Source organism: Tamandua tetradactyla, chromosome 14 (assembly GCF_023851605.1).
Source record: "Tamandua tetradactyla isolate mTamTet1 chromosome 14, mTamTet1.pri, whole genome shotgun sequence".
Classification (NCBI taxonomy): domain Eukaryota; kingdom Metazoa; phylum Chordata; class Mammalia; order Pilosa; family Myrmecophagidae; genus Tamandua; species Tamandua tetradactyla.
This window is the reverse complement of record NC_135340.1, coordinates 45,945,642-45,966,041: the sequence shown is the minus strand read 5'-3', so window position 1 is coordinate 45,966,041 and position 20,400 is coordinate 45,945,642. Positions and strand designations below refer to the sequence as shown.

Below are 20,400 nucleotides of genomic sequence, written 5' to 3'. Positions count from 1 at the left end.
CTTTTCTCAGTAACTGGTAGGCATAATGATTCCTACCTAGAAGGATTGCTGTAAGGATTATAGATAACATAAATAATGTGTTTATTAGCATAATGCCTGGCACACAGGAGCTATTTCTTCGTAAGGCAAACTCTTCTAACAATTTATTATGTTAGTAATTTATAATATTTACTGTTTCCCACAAACTTAAAGCTCTTACCTATTTATGTAAGCAGCCAACTGTTTTGGAGATTTCTTAACCTGAAAAATGAAAGTAGATAATGGCAGTATATTTAAATTCTTTAATGGATTTATGTGAACTCTGTGATTGGTATCAAGAAATCTAAAATTCAAGTGTTTCAGATTAAAGGCTCTTCTGTTCCAATCAGTAGTTTCTATCATCAGTGACAATCACATCTTATGTAAGTATTTTTGGCAAAGCAACACATCTTTTGCCCTATTTTCCATGCCACTAGTCACATACTATTTACAGGGTATTTAATAATGAATGCGAGTATTAACGTATTTAAAAGAAATTGTATCAGTGTTAGTCTTGCAATGTTGAACGTAATGCACTTCTGAGTTATTAAAATATACAAATTACATCCTGTCAAAATAGTTTTTAGAACTTTAAGAATATAAATGATTTAACATTTTATTAATTCTGGGACATAAAGTAGAATATTACTCTCCCATTGTTTAAATAATTTAACCACTATCCCTATCTCTGACAGGTTTAAACTATCTTACTTGTTACCTAGAAACCATGAACTTACCTCCTTCATGTTCTTATTAGTGAAATTAGAGATCCTTTTTCTAGGAAGATCAATGGAATGATCCTCAATATTATCACAAAAGTTCCGTTTTTTAACATTGTGGGTTTCAGATGCCATAATCTCTTAAATACCTAAACAACAAAATAAGAATAAAAAATAGAAAACAGAAAAAGTAAGTCAGATTATGTCCTCAGAACATACATAAACACATAAAAGCTCCACTCTATGTAAAGAGTGAAGTGAGAATATGGTTCTAATTTAAAATATTTTAAACTCTTAAATACTCAGGAAACACAAGTCAGGGCATTCCAGGAAACGAAGCCTTTTTCTGTTTTCTTCAGTCTCAACCAGTTATAATAATCTTATATACATTTTTTAGCAAAGCAACATGTCATTCATCCTATTTTTCATATCAATAACCATATATTAAATTTCCAGGTTAAGAAATCAGTTCTATATAGTGGTATCTATGACATTTAAATTATAAAAAAGGTTAAAATTTTGGAACCAAATTACTGGTCAAATACAACTCCAAGCAAACAGAGGAACCAAAACTGGACTATATACATCTGACTTTTCTTAGGTCTAATACTTAAAATTTTCTTTCATTTTTCAGCTAGCTTTCCAAAGCTTTGCTCTGCCTCTGAAAAAATAATCCTCACTTTCCAGTTCTCCCAGTTATATCCAAAGAAGGAAAAGAGATGCTATGTCTTCATTTACATAACAGAGGAAATTAGTGATTTTCCCACTTGCACTCTGATTTCACACCTCAAATGTATTTTAGATTATGACCTAAACAGAAGTTCCTCTTTTATTACTTCTTTAAATATTTACTGTGCAGTCAACATATGCCTGGCCCTAGTGACACTGCATATATACATCTATCTAGCCCTAACCTTCAGTAGGTCTCTGGAATGGAGTCCATAGCAGCTATATTTTTCAAAAGCTCCATAAGTATTTCCATGGCACACCTCTAGTAATCTGCCTTAAAGAATTATCTAAATTTCCTAATGTGAATACTTGGACAATCTTTCCACCTGTACCCGCAGGTTAAGAAACCTTTGAGTAATCCTTGTTAACTACTAAAAAAAAAAAAAAGAAACCTTTGAGTGTGATAAAAAATACATATGTAAGTAAATTATAGCTTCAGTAGCTATTAAGAAAATGCAAATGAAAACCACAATGAGATATGATCTCATAACTACTAGAATGGCTGCTATTAAACAGGAAATTAAAAGTATTAGAAAGGATGTGGAGAAATTGGAACACTGAAAACTTCCCTTCCTCCACCTTGACTCTGAGGTTAGGAACAAGACAAATACACCCGCTCTCATCATTGCTATTCAATATTATATTGGAAGTCCTTGAAAGAGCAATTAAATGAGAAAAAGGAAAAAAAGGCACCCAAATTGTAAAGGAAGAAGTAAAACTATCTCCATTTGCAGAGTCCTAAAGAACCCAAAAGAAAACTATCAGAACTAATAAGCGAATTCAGTAGAGTTCCAGGCTACCAGGTTAACATCCAAAAATCAAATGTGTTTCAATACACCAGCAAAGAATATTCTGGAATGGAAATTCCCATTCACAACAGTTTTCTCCTATAAGAATAAAATACTTAGAAATAAATTTAACCAAGGAGGTAAAGAACTTCTACCCTGAAAACTGCAAAACACTGCTGAAAGGAAATTTAAAAGACTTAAATAAATGGTAAAACATCCCATGATCTTGGAGAGGAAGTCTTAGTATTATGATGTCAATACTACCCACTGTTATATAAAGATAAAACACAATACTTATCCATATTCCAGCAGCCCCCACTTTTTTTCCCCCCAAAACGGAAAAGCTGATCCTCAAATACAAAAGGAATTGCAAGGAGCTTGAATAGCCAAATCAATATTCCAAAGGAAGAATAAAGTTGGAGTATCATACTTCCTGATTTCAAAACTTACTACATATGCAGCAACAGCAGAAACTCATGATCCACCGACTCGTGACCTTTTCCCTTTCCCCTTCCCCCTTGCCACAACTCCTGACTCCCCTTGCCAAACATTCCCCAAAGCGAAAACCTCTCCAGATAAAGACTTATAGCACAAACTCTCCACCAATAAAGAACAAACAGGACAGAACAGGTGCAAAGAAGGAGGAAGCAAGATATTAGCCAATCACAATCAGACGAATCGCTAAATGCAGAATTCGGGACCAATCAGGGATGGCGAACTTCAGAGTATAAAAGGACAAAGACGTTACAACACAGGAGGACATTTTCTTTAGGCTCTTGAAGAAAGTGTCTGTTCACCCTCTTCCCCTCCCTCCATTCCTCTTCCCCCTCCCTCCTTTATAATAAACCCTTTTAACCTCAAAAAAAACCCCACCTTACTACACAAAACCATAGTAATCAAAACAGTGTGGTACAGTCATAAAGTCCAAAATGGAGCAACAAAATAGAATTGAGAGGTCAGAAAAAAGTCTACACATCTATGGCCAACTGATTTAAAATAAAAAAACACTATTACTTTGAAATATTTTTGAACTTAGACAGTTGCAAAAAAAAAAATGACAAACTCCATAAAGAGGACTGCAACATACCCTCACTTCCCCCAGATATCCACCCTTGCCACATTTTTCTTCCTCCCTCCCTCTCCTTCCCGCCCTTCTTTCTATTTATCTAACATTTGAGCATGTTGCACACATCATACCACTTAAAACATATTTCCATGTATATTTTCCTACAAACAAGTATATTCACTTATGTAATCAATCACCTTAAGATATCAAGTTTAAGAAATTTAACATCAAAATAAAGCTTACATTTTACATTCCCATTTTTTCATGCTTCGCTAATATTCTTTTGAGCCTTTTCTCCACCATTCTTAGATCCCATCCAACGTAATGTTTGCATGTAAATGTATTAATTTAATTTATTGTCCTTATTTCTTTAGTTTCTCTCTCTCTTTTTTTAACTGTGGAAAGATATATAGCATAAATCTTCCTATCCCAACCCTAACCAAGCATAGTACTCAGTGGGACTAATCACATTCACAACAATGTTGCAGAACCCTCACCATTACTAGAAATTTTCCTTTACCCCAAACAGAAACCCTACACTCATTCTCCTAATGCTCCCTCTTGCCTCTGCCCACCCCACCTGGCAAACTATACTTTTGAGTAGAGTATATCTTCTGTACTCATGAGTTTGTATATTCCCTGATATTTTCTTTGTGGCTACCATGTAATTTACCATGTTAAATTTACATCCTATGTCTAAAACAATCTTGTTTGATTCTGTAACAACTTAACTTCAATAGCATCCATTAACTATGTGCCTATACCCCTGTGCCCCTCACCTTAATGTAATTCTTGTCACAATTATATATGTATACATTATGAGTCCAAAACCATCGTTTTACCATTACATTTTCTGCAGTTTCCTTTTAGGTCCTATAAAAAGTAGAGTTACAAATAAAAAAATATAGCATTACCGGCATATATTTATCCACGTCATTATCTTTACTAAGGATCTTTATTCTTTATTTCTTCATCTGCCTTCAGTCAATTACCTAGTGTCCTTTTCTTTCAATTTGTGGCAGTCCCATCAGCATTTCTTTAAAAGCCAGTCTAGTGGTAACACCTTCAGTTTTTGTCTATCTGGGAATGTGTTACTCCATCCCTCATTTTTTTTCTTAACATTTTTTACTGTGAAATATGACATATATACAGAAAAGTAAAAAATTTCAAAGTACAGTTTAACAATAATTATAGAGCAAATTTCACAGTATGGGTTACAGTCCTACAATTTCAGGTATTTCCTTCTGGTTGTCCTAATAAACTAGAAACTAAAAAGAAATATCCATAATCGTGCTGGTTTGAAACAGTTATGTACCCCAGAAAAGCCATGTTTTTATCCTAATCCAATCTGTGGGGGCAGATCTATTGTTTGGGTGGGATCTTTGTGATTAAGTTGTTTCCATGGAGATGTGATCCACCCAACAGAGGATGGGACCTTTTGACTAGGTGGTTTCCAAGGAGATGTGTCTCCATCCATTTGAAAACACCCCCAGGGAAGCTATTTGAATCCAGAAGCCAAAGACCAGCAGATGCCAGCCATGTGTCTTCCCACCTGACAGAGGAGTTCTGGATGCTATCAACCTTTCTTGAGTAAAGGTATCTTTCTCTGAATGCCTTAGTTTGGGCATTTTTACAGCCTTAGACCTGTAAACCTGAAACTTAACAAATCTCCTTTATAAAGGCCACTCATTTCTGGTATATTGCATTCTGGCAGCATTAGCAAACTAAAACAGTATGATTCAGTAGTTTTATAATTCTTTGTTAATCTTAATGTCTCTGTTAAAACTCCTTCCTCTCATTTGATCACCCTCTTAATCTTTAGGGATTTTTTTGGCAATGACCATTCTAACTACTACATGTTGAAAAGGAATGTCAACATTATGGAGTTGGGGAATACAACTGGTTGATGCTCTAGGAGGGACTGGTACCTCTAAGTTTCAGGGTGTATAGGAACAATCCGGAGGTTTGAAGTTTCTGAAAAACAAACTTAATAAGTAAAACTTTTTTAGAGTCTTAGATAGATCCTTAGGTTTTCTTTAAGGTTTTCAGGAACTGTTGGTTGGGGCTTGGCATACTGTGACAATTTGTAATATTGAGCTAAAGCCTGCAGGAGTAACCTCCAGAATGACCTTTTGTTTCTATTTGAAATCTGAGCCACTGAAAACTTATTTTGTTACATTCTTCGCTTTTGAAAGACAATTTTACTAAATATAGAATTCTTGGTTGGCAATTTTTAGGTTTCAGCAGTTTAAAAACCTCATCCAATTGCCATCTTGCCTCCATGGTTTCTGGTGATAAATCAGCACTTATATTGAGGTTCTTTTGTATGTAACAAGTTGCTTCTCTCTTGTAGCTTTCAGAATTATCTCTTTTTCTTTAGCATTCAAAAGTTTGATCATAACATAGTGTAGAGTGGGTCTGTTTTGTTTACTGAGCATCTTGGATATGTATAATCATGTCTTAATTAAATCTGGGAAGTTTTCAGCCATTATTTCTTTGGGTATTCTCTCTACTCCAGTCTCTTCTTCTCTTTCTGGGATTCCATAATACATACATTGGCATGCTCTATGGTTTCCCAGAGGTTTCTCAGGCTCTGTTAATTTTTCTTCTTTCTGCTCCTCGGATTGGATTATTTCAATGGTCTTATCTTCATGTTTTCTGTGACTCTTTCTTCTGACAGGTATATGCTATTAAACCCCTCTAGGGAATTTCTTTTTTCTTTCTTTCTTTTTTTTTTTTTTTACATGGGCAGGCACCGGGAACCAAACCCAGGTCTCCAGCATGGCAGGCAAGAACTCTGCCACTGAGCCACCACTGCCCACCCTCTAGAGAATTTTAAATTTCTGTTACTGTGGTCTTTAGGTGGTTCCTTTTTCGTGATTTCCATCTCTCTATTGATATTCTCATTGTGTTCATCCCTTGTTTACCTGATCCCCTTTAGTTCTTTGTTCATGTTCTCCTTTAGTTCTTTGAACATATTTAGGAATAATTTAAAACAATCTTTGTCTTGAATATCTCAGGTCTAATCCTCCTCATTCATAGATTTCAATGCTTTAATTCTCTCCTTTGCCTGGGCTATCACTTCTTGCTTCTTTGCATGTTTTGTTATCTACCACTGAAATCTGGACGCTTTGAATTTTACTATGTTATTGTTGGAATTTAGACTGAGGTCCTGTTCCTTGGACATGTATCTGGCTAGTGTTATGACAGAACTTTCCTTGAATGTCAGGAGCTAACCAACAAAAAAAGAGAAAATACCTGTCCTAATTTTTGCAGAATGACCTGTGCAGTTGCTTTCCATCAGGGCTTACCTACAGATGTGTTTGGAAATAGCTCAAGACCAAAGCATAGGGGCTTCCCTGATCCCTTCTGTGCATGCATGTGTGGCCCTAGGAATTCATACATTTACATGGATATGAATGTCCTCTGCTTTAAATGACTCTCTCTCTAACATTTTTTATTGTGAAATCTAACATATATACAGAAAAGCAATTAATTTCAAAATATATTGTAAGAAGTAGTTATAGGACACATTTTAGTCTGGTGTAGGTTACAATTACACAATTTCAGGTTTTTCCTTCTAGCTATTCCAAGACACTGGAGACTAAACGAAATATCGATATAATGATTCAACAGTCATACTCATTTGTTAAATCCTATCTTCTCTGTTTTAACTCTTCCTTCTTCTTTGATCCTTCTCCCAATCTTTAGGGGTATTTGGCTATGCCCATTCTAATTTTTTCATGCTGGAAAGGGGTGTTGACAATATGGGGTAAGGGGATGGAACTAGATGATATTCTTGGAGAGGCTGGCCCCTCTGAGTTTCAGGACTTACCTGGCCTAGGAACCATCCAGAGGTTGTAGGTCTTTGGAAAATAATCTTAGTAAGTAGAATCTCAGATAGAGCCCTAGGCATTCTTTAGGGTTAACAGGAATCGTATTAGTTGGGGTTTGGCAAACCTTGGCAATTAGCAACATCTAGCTGAAGCTTGCATAAGAGTAGCCTCAAGAATAGCTTGTCGCCTCTATTTGAATTCTTTTTTTTATCACTGATACCTTATTTGTTAAATTTCTTTTCTGCCTTTTGGTCAGGAGGGCATTGCGGATCCCATGGTGCCAGGGCCAGGCTCATCCCTGGGAGCCATGTCCCACATTGCCTGGGAGACTTTCATGGCTAGATGTCATATTCCTCTTAGGAGGGAGGGTAATGATCTTCCTGGCAGAAAATTAGAGAGAGAGAGAGAGAGAGAGAGAGAGAGAGAGAGAGAGAGAGAGAGAGAGAGAGAGAGAGAGAGAGAGAGAGAGAGAGGCCATACCTGAGCAACAAAAGAGGTTTTCTGGAAGTAACTTTTACACATAATTGTAAGTATGCTTAGCTTCTTAACTGGCTTTCTCCTGATGTGATGCTTGCCCTGTTAGTGTAATCCTTTCACTGCTTCCTGGAGTTTTTAGAAAGATATTTCTGCCAATTCTTGCTGTTTGTTCAAAACTTCTGTGAAATGATGGATACCTGAAGTGACTCACTCTGCCACCTTGATTGGGGTGAGACTTTGGTCAACTGATTTTTTTTTTTTTTTTTTACATGGCAGGCACCAGCAATCGAACCCAGGTCTCCGGCATGGCAGGAAAGAACTCTGCCTGCTAAGCCACTGTGGCGCGCCCTCAACTGATTTTTGATGTGATGTTATATACATTAATCGGAGAAAGAAAGGTGTCTTCAAAAAATGGTGCTGGGAAAACTGGATATCAATTTGCAAAAGAATGAAGCTAGACCTAATCTCACACCATGTAAAAATTAACACTAAATGGATCAAGGACTTCAACATAATACAAAACCCATAAAAGTCCTAGAAGAAACATAGGGGTAACCATCATAACTTTGGATTTAGTAGTGACAGTGACTTCTTAAGTATGACACTAAAAGCAAGAGCAACAAAAGAAAAAAAAAATAAGATGGATCTTATAAAAAAAGAAAAACTTTTGTGTATCAAAGGACACTACTAAGAAAGTGGAAAGACAAGTTACAGAATGGGAGAAAATAATTGTGAACCATGTATCTGATAAGGGTTTAATATGCAGAGTATATAAAGAACTCCTACAGCTGAGCATTAAGAAGACAAACACCCTGTTTAAAAAACAAGCAAAGGACTTGAATAGACATTTCTCTAAAGAAGATATACAAACCCATAATGACAAAGAGAAAAGATTAGGTGACGGCAGCATTTTGGAAACTGCAAAGAAGAAGTGGTAACTGAATCACTCTTGAGAAACCCAAATCCTAAATCAGCAATGTGGAAAGGTGAGAAGCAGAACCCCAACATGTTCACAAATTGGCAATACTGAGGTCCTTCAAGAAATGGAAATAAAGGTGGGGCCAAGAACCTTTTCCATTTTTATGACATTAGATATCCAGATCCCCTTCTCCATTCCAGTAAAAGAATGGAGTTTTATTCTATGGAAAGTATAAAATAGAGTCCTTACAATGGGAAACACCAGGCACAAATGAAGGTAAGAATGAAGTTCCAAACAGGAGAATGAAGTAAAAGTTTACATAATGATAGCAATATAGCTCACTATTATAGCAAAGTTGATTTTTTTAAACTTTTTTTATTAATTAAAAAAATTAACAAAACATTAAGATATCATTCCATTCTACATATACAATCAGTAATTCTTAATATCATCACATAGTTGCATAGTCATCATTTCTTAGAACATTTGCATCAATTTAGAAAAAGAAATAAAAAGACAACAGAAAAAGAAATAAAACTATAATAGAGAAAAAAAAAAGATTATACATACCAAATCCCTTACCCCTTGCTTTCATTTACCACTAGCATTTCAATCTAAATTTATTTTAACATTTGTTCCCTCCTATTATTTATTTTTATTCCATATATTCTACTCTTCTGTTGATATAGTAGCTAAAAAGGAGCATCAGACACAAGGTTTTCACATTCACAGAGTCTCATTGTGAAAGCTATATCATTGTTCAATCATCATCAAGAAACATGGCTACTGGAACACAGCTCTACATTTTCAGGCAGTTCCCTCCAGCCTCTCCACTACATCTTGAACAACAAGGTGATATCTACTTAATGCATAAGAATAACCTCCAGGATAACCTCTTGACTCTGTTTGGAATCTCTCAGCCATTGACACTTAGTCTCATTTCACTCTTCCCCCTTTGGTCGAGAAGGTTCTCTGAATCCCTTGATGTTAATTCTCAGCTCATTCTGCAAAGCTGATATTTGTTAATAACTTTCTACTTGATATTTTGAGAACATTCACAGTTTGACAGCTGATCAAATGGTATCTAAGTTAGTTTTTAATACTTAGAATTTAAGAATGTTGCTGTCTGAATATGAAGATTTTTTTCCTTGTTGCCGTATTTTTATTTATTTACTTTGCATGGGCAGGCACTGGGAATTGAAAACGGGTCTCTGAGATGGCTAGTGAGAACTCTGCCTGTTGAGCCACCATAGCCTGCCCCCTTGTTGCCTTAATTTTAAATTGGTTTGTGAAACTTATCGCGCACATTTACAATGATTGTATGGATACTTTATTTAAATATTCCTATGGTTAAGCTAAGATATCCATTTTTGCTGGTTCTAAGTGTATTGCTTGTTTTCTTAAATAAAAAATATGTAAAAAAATTTTTTAATTATACAGACAAAAGAAAAAAAATTTACATAAGATATGTTGAGACCTCTAACTTTCTTTCTACCACTTGGCTTACAGAAGATGTCAGCAAGGCTTGAAGCTCTGCGGATGAGTACTAACGATTCTTCTGTGGGAATTCCTGCCAGTCCTAGAAGAACACACACACACTCCCCTGAAAATACTGACATCAATGATGGTCAAAGTTCCCAGAAAAGTGTTCTATATCTTGATTAGTATGTCAAAACTAATAGAACTGTACACACAAAAAGAATGATATCCGGGGTCAGATGGATTCACTGGTGAGTTCTACCAAGAATTTAAAGAGAATTAACCTTAATTCTCAAACTCTATCAAAATATCAAAGAGGGGACATTGCCTAACTCATTTTGTAAGGCCAGAATTAACCCTGATAAGGTGGCCTGATAAAAAAATCACAAGAAAAGAAGCTACGTATATAGCAGAGAAGCTTAGCCTACAATTATGCCTTAGAGTTACTTCCAGAGGACCTCTTTTGCTGCTCAGATGTGGCCTTTCTGTCTCGCTCTAAGCCCAACTCTGCAAGTGAAATCATTGCCCTCCCTGCTATGTGGGACATGACATCCAGGGGTGAAAGTCTCCCTGGCAGCATGGGAGAAGACTCCCAGGGATGAGTCTGGCCCTGGTACCATGGGATCAATGATGCCATCTTGACCAAAAGGGGGAAAAGAAGTGTGACAGATAAGGTATCAGGTCTGAGAGTTCAAATAGAGTCAAAAGGCTACTCTTTAGGTCACTCTTAACACAAGCTTCAGTTAGACATTGCTACCTACCATAACTTGCCAACCCCCAACCAAAATCATTCCTGCCAATCCTAAAGAAAACCTAGGGTATTATATAAGATTCTACAGAGGTTCCATGCACTAGGGTAACTCACCATAAACCTACAACCTCCAGATGGATCCCTGGACCAGATAAGTCCTGAAATGCACAGATGCCAGCCTCTCCAGAACATCAACTAGTTCCATCCCCCATTCCAAATTATTGACAGCCCCCTCCAACACGAAAAAAGAAGGAAGGACATAACCCAAATACCCCTAAAGAGTGGGAGAAAGATCAAAAGTGATAGTGGAGTTATACAGAGAAGGTAGGGTTTAACAAATGAGTATGATTGCTGAATCATTATATTGATACTTATTTTAGTCTCCAGCATCTTAGAGCAGCTAGAAGCAAAAAACTGAAATTGTGGAATTGTAACCCATACCAAACTGTGAAATCTGACCTACAATTAACTGTTGCGATGATCTTTGAAATTTATGTATATACACATTAAAAAAAAAGTCAGCCTTTCTGGGATACATAACAGTTTCAAGCCAGTGCAGGTGCCATTTTATTTTGGCATTCATTTGGATATTTGCTGTAATTGTTGAATTATAAGGAATTCAATGAGGTTAAAATCTGTGTTAATCTAAAGACTTTGAAAAATGGTAGCTTCAGGAGTAAAATGTTTAATTTTTTGGTTATCAAGGCCTCATTGAGAGTGGCTGTATTAATTAGTTTTTGCTGTGTAAAAAGTAAAATAAAAAAATCTCAGGACATACAACAATAAACTATACAAATTTTTTTTTTACTCATAAAAAAAAAGACATCACAAAAAAAGAAAATTACAGCTCAATATCCCTTATAAATACAGATGTAAAAATCCTCAACAAAATGAACTGAAATAAGTATTAAAAGGACTGTACATCTTGACCAAGTAGAATTTATCCCAGGAGTGCTAAGGTGATTCAACATAAGAAAATCAATCAATGTAATGCACTATGAAGGGAGAAAAACACATGATCATCCCAACTGATGCAGATAAAGCTTCTGAAAAAATCCAATATCCTTTCATGATAAACACTCAGAAAACCAGGAATAGAAGGGAACTTTCTCAACAAGATAAAAGGCAATTTATGAAAAAACTCACAGATAATATTATGCTCAATGGTAAAGAATTTCCCTCTGAGATTGTGAACAACAACAACAAAAAGCCTGCTTTCAAAAATGCCATTTAACATTGCACTGAAAATTCTAGCCAGAGCACTTAAACAAGAAAAAGAAAAAAAAATGTCAAAATTGGAAAGGAAGAAGTAAAATTATCTCTCTTTGCAGATAACATGAAACTATATATATAAAATACCAAAGAATCCACAAGAAAGCTACCAGGGCAAATAAACCAGTTAAGCAAAGTTGCAGGGTACAAGATTAATACACAAAAATCAACTGTGTTTCTACCAACAATGAACAATCTGAAAATGAAATTAAGAAGACAATCTCATTTACAATACAATCCAAGAGAATAAAATACCCAGGAATAAATTTAACCAAACTGAAAGACTTTTTTTTTTTTAATTAATTAACAGAAAAAAAAGAAAAAAAAGAAATTAACCCAACATTTAGAAATCATACCATTCTACATATGCAATCAGTAATTCTTAACATCATCACATAGATGCATGATCATCGTTTCTTAGTACATTTGCATCGAAACTGAAAGACTTTTATACTAAAAACTATAAAATTGCTGAAAGAAATTAAAGACCTAGAGAAATGGGAAGTCATACTGCATTCATGGATTGCAAGATTTAATATTGTTCAGATGTCACTACTACTAAAAGTGACCTACAGATTGAGTATGATTTCTATCAAAAGAGACTTTGTGGCAGAAAAAGAAAGGATGATCCTCAAATTAACACCAAATTGCCACAGGTCCCAAATAGCCAAAATAATTTTGAGACAGAAGACAAAGTTAAGGGCTCACACTTCCCAATTTCAAACTTACCACAAAGTTATAGTAATCAAAATAGCATGGTACTAGCATAAGGATAGATACATAGGCCAAAGGAATAGAATTGAGGGTCCAGAAATAAACCATCCATGGCCAACTGACTTTTTAAAAAATATATTTTTATTGAGGAATCTTCACATACATACAGTCCATCCACAGTATATAATCAATGGCTCACAATATCATCACATAGCTGTGTATTCATCACCATGAGCATTTTAAAAACATTTGCATCACTCCAGAAAAAGAAATAAAAAGAAAAACGAAAAACCCATACACTCCTTACCCCTCCCTCTCATTGACCACTAGTATTTCAAGCTGATCAATTTTTCTTTTCACCCTTTATTCTTCCTATTATTTATTTTTCCTTATTTTTTTACTCATCTGTCCATACCCTAGAAAAAAGGAGTACCAGACACAAGGCTTTCACAATCACATGGTCACACTGTAAGTTATATTGTTATACAATCATCTTCAAGAATCAAGGCTACTGGAACACAGCTCAACAGTTTCAGGTACTTCCCTCCGATACGTCTTCAGCAATACATCATAACCTAAAAAGAGATATCTCTATAATGCATAAGAATAACCTCCAGGATAAGTCTCAACTCCATATGAAACAGAGTTTTAACTGAGAGCAGTCACTGAAACTATTTTGTCTCATTTCCCTCTTCCCCTTTTTGGTCAAGAAAGTTTTCTCAATCCCACGAAGACAGGACCTGGCTCATTCCAGGAATCCTGTCCCAAGTTGCCAGGGAATTTTACACTCTTGTAGAGGAGAGGGCAGTGAGTTAACCTGCCAAGTTAGCTTAGCAAAAGAGGCCATATCTGAAAAACAAAAGCAGTTCTCTGGGGGCGACACCTGGGCATAATTATAAGTAGGCTTAGCTTCTCCTTTGCAGGAATAAGTTTCATAGGGGCTGTTCTAGTTTGCTAGCTTCCAGAATGCAATAAACCAGAAACAGAATGGCTTTTAAAAAGGGGAATTTATTGAGTTGCAAGTTCACAGTTCTAAGGCTGTGAAAATGTCCAAATTAAAGCAAGTCTATAAAAATGTCCAAATTAAAGCACCAACAAGAGGTTACCTTCATTTAAGAAAGGTCGATGAAGTTCAGGGTTTCGCTCTCTCTGCTAGCTTTCTCTCTAGGCTTCTTATTTCATGAAGTTCCCCTGGGAGGCATTTTCCTTCTTCATCTCCAAAGGTCTCTGGCTGCATGGACTCTTGTGGTTCTCTTGACTCTGAAGCTTTTTCCAAAATGCTTTCCCTTTTAAAGAATTCCAGTAAACTAATCAAGACCCACCTGGAATGGGTGGAGACACATCTCCCTTTAATCAAAGGCTGATACCCACAATTGGGCATGCCACATCTCTGTGGAGATAATCTAATCAAGTTTCCAACCTACAGTGCTGAATAGGGACTAAAAGAAAAGGCTGCCTCCACAAGATGGGTCAGGATTAAAACACAGCTTTTCTAGTGTAAATAATCCTTTGAAATTGGCACAGGGTTAGCTTCAAGATCGAGGGTTCAGACTATTGAATTGGTTCTTCCCACTGCTTGCTTGTGAGAGTATCAGGAATTCCCCAGATGGGGAAGTTGAATATTTTTTCCTTTCTCCTCAGTCACCCAAGGGGACTCTGCCAATACTTCTTTATTCTCTGACCAAATTACTGTGGGATGTATTGGGACATCACACTAACCCGTACAGACCAAGAAGACCTCACGCCCTATTCAAGATTCCATGTAATTATGGTGTTCAAATAAAGTTACCATACAAGTTAAATTAGATAAATCACTACCCAAAATATAAGTTTTGTACCAAATAAACATTTTTTTCCCTTTGGTCTCACACAAATGTTAAAGTTTTAAAATATGGACACTTTGGTCTCACACAGATGTTAAAGTTTTAAAATATGGACCCTTCATCTGTGCCAGTTCGAAGATATTATGTACCCCAGAAAAGTCATGTCCTTTAATAGTTATTCAAAATTGTTGGGTAGGATCTTTCTGATTATTTCCATGGAAATGTGACCCACCCAACTGTGGGTTGTAACTTTTGATTAGATGGTTTCCATGACAATATGTCTCTACCCATTCAAGGTGGGGTTGCTTGCTGAAGCACTTTAAGAGGGAATCATTTTGGAAAAAGCTTGCGAGTTAACAGAGCCCTCATAGCCAGAGATCTTTGGAGATGCAGAAGGAAAGAGCCCCCCAGGAAGGCATATGAAATGAGGAGAAAAAGTTAGCAGACGTCACTGTGTGTCTTCTCAGATGAGAGAGGTGTCCAGAACCCAAAGCTTCCAGCAGATGCCAGTGGCATGACTTCCCAGCTGACAGGGCTGTTCTGGATGGCATAAGCCTTTCTTGAGTGAAGGTAACCTCTTGTTAGTGCCTTAATTTGGACATTTTCATGGCCTCAGACCCGTAAACTTGCAACTTAATAAATTCCCTTTATAAAAGCCATTCAGTTTCTGGTATACTGTATTCCAGCATCTTATAAACTAACATCATCCTTTATCTTGTATTCTGATTTACCTTAGTCCTATCCAGATTAGCTTCATTCATATCTATAGTAGAAGTCTGATCACTTTTTCAACTTTTTTAACAGCTGCAGTATGGGGTAATGGTGACTTTCATAGCTTCAGAGCTCTAATTCTGTATCTCAGATGTCACATAAATTCCCGAAATTTCTGGGGATGACCATGTTATAGAGTAATAGGTCAGTATCTCAGAATTTAGAAGTAAAAGTTACAGCTCCAGAATAGATGTGGCTGCTATAAGAGCTTACAATCTAGGACCCTTTACAATAGGCCCCAACCTGATAACCTATGCTCTCAATGTCAGTTCCCCAAGTACTTGTATATTATAGTTAGTCCATATGAGTGAGGCAGGATAATATTTGTCTTTTTGTTTCTAACATTTTAATTCAACATACTGTCCTCAAGTTCATTCACCTAGTTGCATACCTCACAACCTTCATTCCCCTTTGCAGCTGCTCAGTAGTCCGTTGTATGTATATACTGCAGTTCCTCTTTTCACTCCTTGGTCACTGTACCCTTAGGCCACCTCCATCCACTGTGAATCATGAACACTGCTGCCGTAAACACCAGCCAACTGACTTTTGACAAGGAAAGGAAGACCATTCAATGGGGGAGAAAACAGTCTCTTCACAAATGGTTATGAGACAACTAGATATCCAGATGTAGAAGAGTGAGGGTGGATTCCTATCTCATACTATATTCAAAAAATAACTAAAAATTGATCAATGATCTAAACATAATAGTGAAAACTATAAAACACTTAGAAGGAAACATATGAGTAAATCTTCATGACCTTGACTAATCTGGGATGGATTCTTGACCAACCATACAAGCAACAAAAGAAATAAGTAAAACTTTTGGGCGTCAAAAGACATTATTATCAAGAGGGCAGGACAACGGTGGTTCAGTGGCAGAATTCTCACCTGCCATGCAGGAGACCTGAGTTTGATTCCTGGCCAAAAAGAAAAAGGCATTATCAAGAAAGTAAAAAAACAACCTACAGAATGAGTGACAATACTTGAAAATCACAGATTTGATAATGATTTAGTATCCAGAATGTAAAAAAGAACTTAATTACAACACAACAACAAAAAACAAGCTATCCAATTAAAAATTCTATATCCAGCCAAATTATTAATAAAGTCTGAGTAGAAGAAAGATATTTGAGATGTGCAAATTTTCAAAAATTTCTTCCTAGTAAGCAATTACAAAGGGAATACTCCCAAAAGAGAAAGATGCAAAATAGAGATCCAACAGCAGAGACAGGTAGAGAATTTCCAGGATGGTTATGACAGAAGATCTAGGGATAAAGGCTGTATACCAGAAGTAGAGGACAACCAATCTACAATGGAACATGTTAGCAAGCCCAAGAGAGATGGCTTTACATAAATAAAATTGATGTATAATGCTGGTGCCATTACAGAGAAATGGAGACAGCTGGGGAAGAGTCAGAAGGAAGTGGCATATTTTTCAAATAGTAAAAGAAAAGAACTATCAACCTACAATGTCATATAGTAAGAAAATATCCTTCTGGAATGAAGGGGAAAGTAAGACATTCAGATGAAAGAAAATTAAAAGAATTTGTCACCAGCATATTTACCCTAAAAGAATGGTTAAAGGAAGGCTTTCTTTTGCCCCCAAATAGAAAGGAAATGATAAAAGAAAGAATTTTGGAACATCAGGAAGGAAGAAAAAATACAGTAAGGAAAAATATGAGTAAATGTAATAAAGTTTCATCCTCTACTTGAGTTTCCTAAAATATGTTTGATGGCTGAAGCAATAATTATAACACTGTCTTATGTGGTTCTAAAATACATGTAGAAGAAATATTTAAGACATTCATATTATAAACTGAGGAGGGTAAAGGGAAGTAAAAGGAGGTAAGATTTCTACAGCATTTTACTTGGTAAAACAACTACACAATCAGACCCTGAGATGTACATATAATGCAATATGTGGAGTTATCACTAAAAAGCTACACAAATAGATACACTGAAAAAAAAGAGAGACAAGGGAAAACGGAATTCTAAAAAAAAAAAGTTCAAATATGCCACAGGAAGGTAGGAAAAAGAAAATAAACATAAAAGACAGAGAGAACAAATAGAAAGCAAAGAAAAATATTGGTAGACTTAAACCCTAATATTTCAAAACATTACATTAAATGTAAATGGTCTAAATATATCAATTTAAAAACAGGGATTGGCAGAGTTGATTAAAAAATATAACCCAATTAAATGCTTTCTACAAAAGACATACTTCAAATATGATGTAAGCAGGTTGGAAATAAAAGAACAGAAAAAGATGTATCATGCAAACATTAATCAAAGGGAAGTGGGAATAACTATATTAATATAAAATAAGGAAGGCTTCAGAGCAAGGAAAACTACCAAAGACAGAAAGGGATATTACATAATAAAATGTTCAATCGGGCGGACCATGGTGGCTCAGCAGGCACGAATTCTTGCCTGCCATGCCAGAGGACCCGGGTTCGATTCCTGGTGCCTGCCCATGTAAAAATAAAATAAAATAAAATGTTCAATCTACCAATAAGACATAGAAATCTTAAATGTGCTATGCATCCAAAAAACAGAGTTGCAAAATAAGTGAAGGACAAATTGAGAGAACTGAAAGGAGAAATAGACACACCCACAATGATAGTTGGAGACTTCAAAAATCCTCTCTCAACAATTGACAGAGCAACTAACACAAGACTATCATCAACCAACCAAGAGGACTCAACAGGACTTTATTGACATTCATAGAATTCTCCATGCAATGACAGAAGAATACACTTTTTTTCAAGTACTCATAGAGCATATACCAAGACCGACTATATATCCTGAGTCATAAAACAAAATCTCAACATATTTTTAAAAACTGAAATCATGCAGTGTGTTCTGTAATTGCAATGGAATGAAAGGAGAAATTAATAACAAAGATACATTTCTAATAATACATGGGTCAAAGGAAGCCTCAAGGAAAATTTTAAAAATACATTGAATTGAATGAAAATGAAGACATAACATATTCAAAATTGGTGGGTCACAGCTAAAGCAGTGGGTAAAAGGGAAATTTTTAGCACTAAAATGCATAAATTAGAAAAGAGCAAAAGTCTCAATAGTTTAAGTTCCCACTTCAATAACCTAGTACGTGCATGGGTGGTTCAGCGGTAGAATGCTTGCCTTCCATGCAGGAGACCCAGTTCAATTCCCAGACCATGCACCCCCCACCCCCGACAAAAAAAAGAACCTAGGAAAAGAAGAGCAAAATAAACCTAAAGCAAGATGCAGGAAGGAAATAATAAAGTTAAAGAGCAGCAATCAATGAAATTGAAATTAGAACAATAGAAAAAATCAATGAGGAGCTGGTTTCAAAGAACTAGTTCTTTGAAAAGATCAATAAAATGGATAAACCTATTAATAAGAGTAACAAATTTATATCAGGAATGAACAGATATCATTCTTTTCAAGAAAAAAGAATGCTTCCCAATTCATTTTAGGAAAATATAACTACCCTGATCCCAAAACAAGAGTGAGAAAGTACACAAAAGAGAAAAACTACAGAGCAATATTACTCAGAATATAGATGGAAAAAATCCTTTAAAAAATATTAGCAAATAGAATTCAGTAATACAAAAAAAAAATTATACACAATGACTAAGTGGGGCTTATTTTAGGGATGCAATGCTAGCCCAGTATTTGAAAATGAGTCAATGTAATCCACCATATTAACAAGCTAAAGAAGAAAAATTACATGATCATATCAACTGATGTAGGAAAAGCATCTGATGAAACTCAACATTCATTTATCATTAACAGGATTGAGAGAGGTTGAAAACAGTGATTAGAGAAAGTGGAAAGGATAAGCTTTCAATGAACTAAGAATAAAACAGGCATTAATAAAATAAAAGCAATGGTCAGGACATACTGAGAAGGGAGCAAAATACTAACTTCACTTATAACTATCCTGAACATTGTATACAGTGCAATTTTTTAAAAATAAAGACAATACAGTGATTGTTATGGGTATTTTCTTTAGAAAGCAGAAAACATCAGTGGCATGTAAATGGGGTGGAGGGATGAATTCTCTTTACATAGTCACTCTCTCCTAAGAAACATGAAGCAGATGACTGCCAAATCAATGATTAAAAATTTCTAAGAGTTCAGATACTACCTACCTACTAACAATGGTAAGAAAATCTCATCACGCAGGAATGAAACATGTCTGGACTTTTATCTTTAACAACTCAAGATCAAATTAACTTGTTTCTTTTTACTTTAATATACTACAGTATATTGATGATTTACATTGTATTTAACTTTACAATTTCTCTAGTCAATTTCATTCCTCTTCTTGAAAAACAAAACTTGGCTGTGTACAAAGAATCATGATAATTAATATTCCCTGCACGAGCAATTCTGCTCCAATAACTACCACCGTCCTATAATAATAAAATAGGAACAAGAAATAAAGAGGGTTTAGAGGTTAAAGCGGCAGGCTTATTTTTTTTTTTTTAAACCTAGAAAGATTAAGTACCTTGTGCCCAGTCACTTAGCTAATTGGTGCAGAGCTAAGGCATAAAATCCATGCCTTTCTACCTCATCTTTGTTTTCATTAACTGAATCCAATTCATTCCGTTGGAATTAATATTTTCAGTCCTGAATAAACAAACATTATAAGGCCTATTCAAGCCAAATAAGATAAGAGTACTAATTTTTCTGAGGAGATGGTAACAGATGGACATAAGGAAGCCCTACTTCCTATCCTTCCCTGCCCCTGTACATGAGTAAACATTTTCTCCTTTCTTTTAAGCCTGTTAGAACATTTAATAGGCAAAAAGACGTATCACACGTTTCCCCATAAGGAAGGTGCCACTCAAGAAGTGGAAGGGAAGGATGAGCACAGACCTTTTTTTTTCATGCAAGAATTTCAGTGAAGGGGAGAAGAAAAGAATGTAAAGATGAAATTTTCTAGTAAAGATGAGATTTTCTGTAACCTTCTTTAGCATCTGTGGATACTGATTCCTTCCTCTTAAATTTAGCTGTTAAATTCTCAGTAACTCCTGTGGTATCT

The 20,400-nt window shown here is 35.6% G+C and overlaps 1 protein-coding gene and 1 long non-coding RNA gene across 4 annotated transcripts in view; one reads left to right on the top strand and one right to left on the bottom strand.

Annotated features, from left to right (window-relative positions):
* KATNBL1 (katanin regulatory subunit B1 like 1) overlaps positions 1 to 20,400 on the bottom strand; it is a 63,775-nt gene that overhangs the window by 18,764 nt on the left and 24,611 nt on the right. The window contains exons 2-3 of the mRNA XM_077127355.1: positions 756 to 886; positions 200 to 240 (exon numbers count right to left, since the gene is read on the bottom strand). Of these exons, the coding sequence (XP_076983470.1) occupies positions 200 to 240; positions 756 to 872 (158 nt within the window). The 5' untranslated portion in view covers positions 873 to 886. The remainder of the gene's footprint in view (positions 1 to 199; positions 241 to 755; positions 887 to 20,400) is intronic.
* LOC143655861 (uncharacterized) lies at positions 4,782 to 19,564 on the top strand. Of its 3 annotated transcripts, XR_013162314.1 has the most exons (4): positions 4,782 to 4,916; positions 7,910 to 8,828; positions 10,062 to 10,282; positions 15,849 to 19,564. It is a non-coding gene; the product is annotated as an uncharacterized LOC143655861 (long non-coding RNA). The 3 variants fall into 3 exon arrangements; XR_013162315.1 differs by having other exon boundaries at positions 4,783 to 4,916; positions 7,910 to 8,688; positions 10,062 to 19,564; XR_013162313.1 differs by having other exon boundaries at positions 4,783 to 4,916; positions 10,062 to 19,564.